Source organism: Microtus ochrogaster, chromosome 22 (assembly GCF_000317375.1).
Source record: "Microtus ochrogaster isolate Prairie Vole_2 chromosome 22, MicOch1.0, whole genome shotgun sequence".
In the NCBI taxonomy this organism is placed as follows: domain Eukaryota; kingdom Metazoa; phylum Chordata; class Mammalia; order Rodentia; family Cricetidae; genus Microtus; species Microtus ochrogaster.
Window position 1 is genome coordinate 29,753,116 of NC_022023.1, and position 7,540 is coordinate 29,760,655.

The window sequence follows — 7,540 nt, forward strand, 5'->3', positions numbered from 1 at the left end:
GTGGCAAAAAGCTGGGTCAATGCTATGGTATGTTGGGGTTTGTGAAGATTTATTCGTGACTCTGAGGTTACCTCTGGCTCTTCTTGCAGGACTTTCTGTGTCAAATCGAAAGGTACTGTAGACAGTGCCACTTGACCACACCAATCACATTTCCTCCTGAGCATCCTGTGGAGGAGGTTGGCCGTCTACTATTATGCTGCCTCCTGAAACATGAAGATTTAGGTACAGAGCTAAGAACCTGTGTGTTTTCACTACATTGTAGACCTTTCAAATGATGTGCAGGTTATATTAATTAATTCCTACCTTGCCCTTTCCAAAAATGTCTCTTACAGGTCACGTGGCATTATCTTTAGTTCATGTAGGAACGCTTGGCATTGAGCAAGTGAAGCACAGAACACTGCCTAAATCTGTGGTGGATGTTTGTCGAGTTGTCTACCAGGCAAAATGCTCACTCATTAAGGTGAGTGGATTCTAATCTTTTTCCGTGCTGGGTAAACAGTTGCAACACATTTGTTGTTAATCAATTTCCCTGTTTAACTTCACAGACTCATCAAGAACAGGGCCGTTCTTACAAGGAGGTGTGTGCTCCTGTCATCGAACGTTTGAGATTTCTCTTCAATGAATTGAGGCCTGCTGTTTGTAGTGACCTCTCTATAATGTCTAAGTTTAAGCTGTTAGGCTCATTACCGCGTTGGAGGAGGATAGCTCAGAAGATCATTAGAGAAAGAAGGAAAAAGAGAGGTAATGATGTCAGTGTCAGGATGTATCGTTACCGTGTATCCCTTCCTGCCTTTGCTGAGTCTGACTTCGGAGGGACATTGTGGGATGTAAACATCAGGATGTATTCCTACCTTGGCTGAGTCTGTGACTTCAGAGAGACGTTGTGTGTGATAGTGGGCATTGCCTGTGGCATTTTCATGTTTTGTGATAGTATTTATGCATATTTTTGATTGAATACAGAAGTCCTGATTAGTAACTTGATAATGAAAGAACTTTAAAAAATTTATACTATCATCCTGGTAATGAAATATATTGGAACATTTTATTTTGCCTTTTTTTGTGAGAACAATGTTTTGTTGTTTTGAAGTACTGAGTAAGATAATTTCCTCTATCTTTGGGTGATATACTCTAAGACCTTCAGTGGGTGCTCAAAACTGCAGGTAGTACCAAGCACAACAAATTGGTAAATAAAGCAGAATAATTACAGCAATTGAATATAGTGGGCTTCCCTGGATATAGTCATTCATTCCTCAAAGACTCAAGACAAATAAATTCAAATATTTTTGGACCACATTTGCACACAGGTACTGATACTATGGAAACGTATATAGCCAGATCTCAGGCCTGTGTCAAAACTCAGTTGCTTCTTATTTCTGGATCTTGAACTGCTTGTTGTGGGTGTCTAGATGTACTGTATGATATTTGAAGCTTTTCCATCTTCTCCCCGGTCCATTTGCTTTTTTTTCCCTTTTCATTTTCCCTCTCCCTTCCTACCTCCCCCTTTTCTCTTTCCTCCTCTTCCTCCTTCCAGTTCCTTCCTCTTTCTCTTCTACCTACCTTTCTTCCTCCTAATGTCTCCCTTTTCTTTCCTTACCCTTCTTTTCCCTTTTCCCCCTATTCTTTCCTCCCCGCTTTTCTTCCCAGCTCACTTGGAAACTCATTGGCCTGTAGAAATGGCTGATGATCTGTGTATCCAGCATATTGTCAGACTTGATAGCATGTGCTAATGGTCACAGTTACAGTTTATCACTGCAAAAGTTACAGAAGGGTATGGAAAAGGGGTATATGTGGGAGGATGCTGAGAGCCAGTCTGGCACAGCTTCCAGGGTCTCCTGCTGGTGGGATCCTGTAAGAACCTGTGTTGTTTTCCCAGTGCTAGTGTCTGTCAGGGGAACTTTCATGAACTTTGGTGTCCAACGTTTCTCTTGGTGGCTGTCAGACCAGTAGGTAGGCAGGACTTGTGTGATTGACACAAGTCACTTAAATTTCAACTCCTCAGAGTGTAGCCTTCTTTCATTTCTTTATTTGTTTGAGAAAGTATTGGTTCCTGAGGCTATTAATGTTTTTTACAGTAATCTGCTTCTTACTCAATTTAAAATATCAGTACAGGGTGCTTTTCTAGCTTGTGTTGCAAAGTTCTTGCACCTGTTATATGGTACTCTTAACATCACAATCCGTTATCACCTATCATGGCTCTAGAATTCAGGTACATGAAAACACTCTTTGTTTGTTTGCCTTTTGAGACAGGGTTTCTTTGTATAACCCTGGCTGTCCTGGAATTTGCTCTGTAGACAAGATTGTCCCCAAACTCAGAAATCCACCTGCCTCTGCCTCGTCAAGTGCTGGGATTAAAGGGGTGCACCACCACAAACCAGCAAAAAACACTCTTTTAGAGACAGGGCATTGGTATGTAGCCTATGCTACTCTTAAGCTTGTCATTTTCATGACTCTGCCTTTAGGCTTTTAGATAATAGGGATCCCCCATACTTAACCAAAACACTCCTAAAAGGAGGCTGTTCTTAGGGCTTAATTCTTAGTACTTAGGAGCTAGTTAAGGTACAAACTTCCCTTTCTTTGGTTCTTTTTAAAAATCATTATTATTTTATATGCATGGGTATTTTGCCTGTATCTATGTCTATCTACCACATGAATGCCTGGTGCCCCTGAAAGTCAGAAGACGGTACCAAATTCCCTGGATCTGAGGTTACAGACAATGATGAACTGCCGTGTGGATTCTAGGAATTGAACCTGGGTCCTCTGGAAGGGCATCCACTGTTCACCAATAAACCATCTTTCCAACCCATACTTTTCTTAACTTGCAGGGTTTAGACTACCCAGTCTGGCTTTGTTAACACCTTATACCTAGGTATATTGTTCTTTTTCTCTATGTTATATGTTGAACAGAATTAGTCTAAAAACTTTAAAAGAGCAAGAAGACATACCAAAGCACTCTGCACATTCGGTAGAAGTGCTCCTCACTGCAGACGCTAACAGAGGAGTCACACTGTTCATTTACACACTGATGATAGACCCTTCATGTGGGACATCAGCGAGGACAAGCAGGACTGTAGCTGAATGTGGCCTCTTGCTGTCTTTACGTTGTTTATGTGCTACGCTTGAGTTTTTGAAGTCTACTTTGTTATATATTAGGGTAGCTACACTACCTTGTTTCTTAGGTCCATTTTTTTTTTTTTGGTTTTTTTTTTTTTGGTTTTTCGGTCCATTTGATTGGAGATTTTTTTTCCCAACCGTTTACTCTGAGGTGATGTCTGTCTTTGATGTTGAGGTGTGTTTCTTGTATGCAGCAGAAGGATGGATTCTGTTGCCTATCAAATCTGTTAGCCTGTGTCTTTTTATAGGTGAGTTGGAGTCCATTTATATTAAGGGATATTTATGACCAGTGATTGCTATCTCCTGCTAATTTAGTTTTCATTGTTGGTGATGTTAATTTGTGTGTTTTCCCCTTCTTTGGGATTTGCTGCTGTGAGATCATCAATTGTCTGTGTTTTTGATGTTGCAGCTAACTTCCTTGGATTGTAATTTTCCTTCTAGTACTTTGTGTAGGGCTGGGTTTGTGGCTAGGTATTGGTTTAATCTGGTTTTGTCATGGAATATCTTGTTTTGTTCTCGTGTGTTGATTGAAAGTTTTGCTGGGTATAGTAGTCTGGACTGGCATTCGTGGTCTCTTATTGTTTGCAGCATATCTGTTCAGGACCTTCTGACTTTAATTGTTTCCACTGAGAAGTCAGGTGATTTTCTGATAGGTCTGCCTTTATATGATACTTGGCCCTTTTCCTTTGCGGCTCTTAATATTCTTTGCTTATTCTGTATATTTAGTGTTTTGATTATTATGTGGAGAGGGGACTTCTTTTTTTGATCCAGTCTATTTGGCGTTCTGTAAGCTTCTTGTATCTTTCTTTAGGTTGGGAAAGTTTTCTTCTATGATTTTGTTAAATATATTTTCTGTGCTTTTGAGTTGGACATCTTCTCCTTGTTCTATACCTATTATTCTTAGGTTTGGCCTTTTCATGGTGTCCCATATTTCCTGGATATTTTGTGTTAAGCTTTTGTTAGATTTAATGTATTCTTTGACTGATGAATCTATTTCCTCTATTGTATCTTCAGCCCTTGAGATTCTCTCTTCCATCGCTTGTATTCTGCTGTTTATGCTTGCATTTGTGGTTCCTGATCGTTTTTTCATGATTTCTGTTTCTATAATTCTCTAGGCTTGTGTTTTCTTTATTGTCTCTATTTCAATTTTTAAGTCTTGAATAGTTTCTTTCATATGTTTGATTGCTTTTCTTGGCTTTCGTTAAGGGATTTGTTGATGTCTTCCCATTTTTTTTGTTTGTCTTTTGCTCCATTTCTTTGAGGGAATTTCTCATTTCTTCTTTAAGAGTTTCAGACATTCTCCTGAAGTGATTTTTTTAGGTCATTTTCTTCTGCTTCATCTATAATTGGTTGTTCAGGTGTTGCTGTTATAGGGTCACTAGATTTTACTGGTGTTGTGTTGCTCTTTGTGGTGTTGCATGTGTTTTTACCTTGTCTACCCATCTTTTCCTCTGATTGGTGTAGTTGGGGCTGTCTGTGACTCTGGTGATCAATCTTCCAGGTTTCAATTGATCCAAGGCTTAGATGGTTGCTCCTCATGTTGCAGTCATTGCCATGGTTCCAGTCACCCTGTTGGTAACTCCACGTTCCTGGAGGTTGCTCAGTGTTCCCGTGGAGTTTGCTGTCTCAGGCCTACTCTATCCTAGGTTGTCAGCTCAGACCTGTTTCTGTAAATGTCCCTGGTCTGGATCCGCTCCTGCTCCCTTGGAATTCACTGTCCCAGGCCCGCTCAGGCCCAGGTCACTGTCTCAGTCCTGTTCCTCTGGAGTTCGCTGCCTTGGGTCCCGTTCCAGCCCAGGTGACTGGCTCAGTCTTGATTTTTTACAATTTTAAATTGTAAGAAGAAATCAGAAAGAAGGGTACTATTTTGACTCATGAAATTTCATGAAATATAAATTGCAGCTTTCATAAATGAAAGTGTCATTTAAAAGATTTGTGTGTGTTTACGCACACAGTGTGCATGTGGGTACACACGCACATGCATGTGGGCACAGCTGCCATGACATACTTGTGAGGATCAGAGGACAGCTTGCAAGAGTCTGTTTTCCTACCATCTGTGTGTTCCAAGGAGTAAGGTCTGGTTGTCAGGCTCGGCAGCACACACCTCCAGCTGTCGCCTGCCTCTCCCTGTTGACATTTATGTGGTCCATAACTCCTCTTCGTGAGGTAGAGACTGTAGTGTTGAGTGTTTATAGCGAATTGGGCAGATTGAACGGCCTCCTAAGTGCTGGCACTAACGGTGTGCCGCATGGCCCAGCTCTCACCTTTGTTCTTCAGGAGAGTCTGCTGTACTTTTTTCTCCTGACTCTGACCTATGTCAGTGTTGTTTCTAGATGTCATGGGATACATATTGTAATAGTTTTTTTCATTTGAACACTACAGTTGACAGTGTCATTCTGTGCTGTTTTGAAGAAAATATGCATCCTTCTAGGTCTTTCTGTTGCTGTGATAAACACTGACCCTAAGAAAGTTGGGGAGGAAAGGGTGTATTTCATTTACAACTCTCAGGTCACACTTCATCACTGAGGGATGTCAGGGCTGGCACTCCAGCAGGAGTCTGTAGATAGGAGGTGAAACAGGCTACGGAAGAGTGCTGCTCACTGACTGGCTTCTCACGACTTACTTAGCCTGCTCTTTTACATTCCCGGGACCAGTTGCCCAGGGATGGCAAGGGCTAGGGTCTCCCACATCAATCACTATTAGGAGAATGACCCTCAGGCTTGCCCTCCCAAGGCCAGTTTTAGGGAAGCATTTTCTCAGTTGTGTCAAGCTGACGGAAAAACCAGCGCATACATTCTTGCACATTAACGTAGTTCTTAATTAACAATATTATAAATGATTTTTGTGTTTTAAAATACAGTTCCTAAGAAGCCAGAATCTACTGATGGTGAAGAAAAGATTGGGAACGAAGAGAGTGATTTAGAAGAAGCTTGTGTTTTGCCTCATAGTCCTATAAATGTAGACAAAAGACCCATTTCCATGAAGTCTCCCAAGGTGAAGTATTCTCTGTGGTTCTTAGATTGGGTGATAGAAACACTGCACACAGCAGAGGAATCTCTAGTGCCATGCCATTGTCCTGAGCACGTGCAAGCTCCTGAATATAGTGTGTTTTTAGAAGCGTGGCCCCAGACTTCTTATTAACCTTGACTGACAGTGTTCTGTCCAGTCACACTGCCAGAGGACTGTTTCCTTTTGGTTTTGGCTCTGTAGTGCATCCCCCCCCCCCTTGGTTTTTCGAGAGAGGGCTTCTCTGTAGCTTTGGTTCCTGTCCTGGAACTAGCTCTTGTAGACCAGGCTGGCTTCAAACTTACAGAGATCTGCCTGCCTCTGCCTCCCGAATGCTGGGATTAAAGGTGTGTGCCACCAGCGCCCAGCTTTTTTTTTTTAATGTAGCATTCATTCATTTCCTTATTTGTTTGAGAAACTATTGGTCCATGAGGCAATTAATGTTTTTAAAAAGTAATCTGTTACTTACTCAATTTAAAATAACAGTGACGGGGTGCTTTTCTTGCTTGTGTCTCAAAGTCCTGGGTCCTGTTCTTAGTGATAACCAGATGAGCAAACAACAAAACTGCTAGTGCTGCTTGTTTAGAGTTCATGTTAGTAGAGAACTAATGGAGCACGTTCTTCTATTTGTTAGGACAAATGGCAGCCGCTGTTGAATACAGTTACAGGAGTTCATAAATACAAGTGGTTAAAGCAGAATGTGCAGGGCCTTTACCCACAGTCTGCACTGCTCAGTACCATCGTTGAATTTGCCCTTAAGGAAGAGCCGGTAGATGTGGAGAAAATGCGAAAGTGCCTTCTGAAACAGGTAAGACTTTGTGTGGCACGCTTCTTCACACTGAGTCGGATGGAGCACTGACTGTAAGTGTTGCTCTTTTGCAGTTGGAGAGAGCAGAGGTTCGTCTGGAAGGGATAGATACAATTTTGAAACTGGCAGCCAAGAGTTTCTTACTTCCTTCTGTACAATATGCTATGTTTTGTGGATGGCAAAGACTTATTCCTGAAGGAATTGATATAGGGTAAAGCTTTATAAAATTTTTCTCAAATATGGGAATCTTGGCAAGACACTGCTGTTCTTCTGGAGTTAAAAGTCTGGCAGTGTTGTGAGTCTAATTCTGTTTCTTTGTTTGAAAGGGAACCACTTACAGACTGCTTGAAGGATGTAGATTTAATTCCACCCTTCAATCGGATGCTGCTGGAAGTGACTTTCGGCAAGCTGTATGCTTGGGCAGTTCAGAATATTCGATGTGTTCTGATGGATGCGAGTGCCAGATTTAAAGAACTGGGTGAGCTAAAGAAAACGTGATAATTAAAAGTCCTTATTTTAAAACTGATAATACGGTACTGATTGTGATTGCAGCAGTGCCATGTCATTGATCTTAAGTGTGTAGTGTAGAGATTTACTAAAAGTCACTTTTGGAAA

The 7,540-nt window shown here is 41.3% G+C and overlaps 1 protein-coding gene across 2 annotated transcripts in view; it reads left to right on the forward strand.

Annotated features, from left to right (window-relative positions):
- The window catches only part of LOC101996525 (E3 ubiquitin-protein ligase HERC2), a 160,101-nt gene that overhangs the window by 63,114 nt on the left and 89,447 nt on the right, over positions 1 to 7,540 (forward strand). For both annotated transcript variants that reach the window (XM_005357814.3, XM_026784298.1), the window contains exons 28-34: positions 90 to 222; positions 333 to 460; positions 546 to 741; positions 5,972 to 6,105; positions 6,752 to 6,925; positions 7,000 to 7,136; positions 7,252 to 7,403. In XM_005357814.3, the coding sequence (XP_005357871.1) occupies positions 90 to 222; positions 333 to 460; positions 546 to 741; positions 5,972 to 6,105; positions 6,752 to 6,925; positions 7,000 to 7,136; positions 7,252 to 7,403 (1,054 nt within the window). The remainder of the gene's footprint in view (positions 1 to 89; positions 223 to 332; positions 461 to 545; positions 742 to 5,971; positions 6,106 to 6,751; positions 6,926 to 6,999; positions 7,137 to 7,251; positions 7,404 to 7,540) is intronic.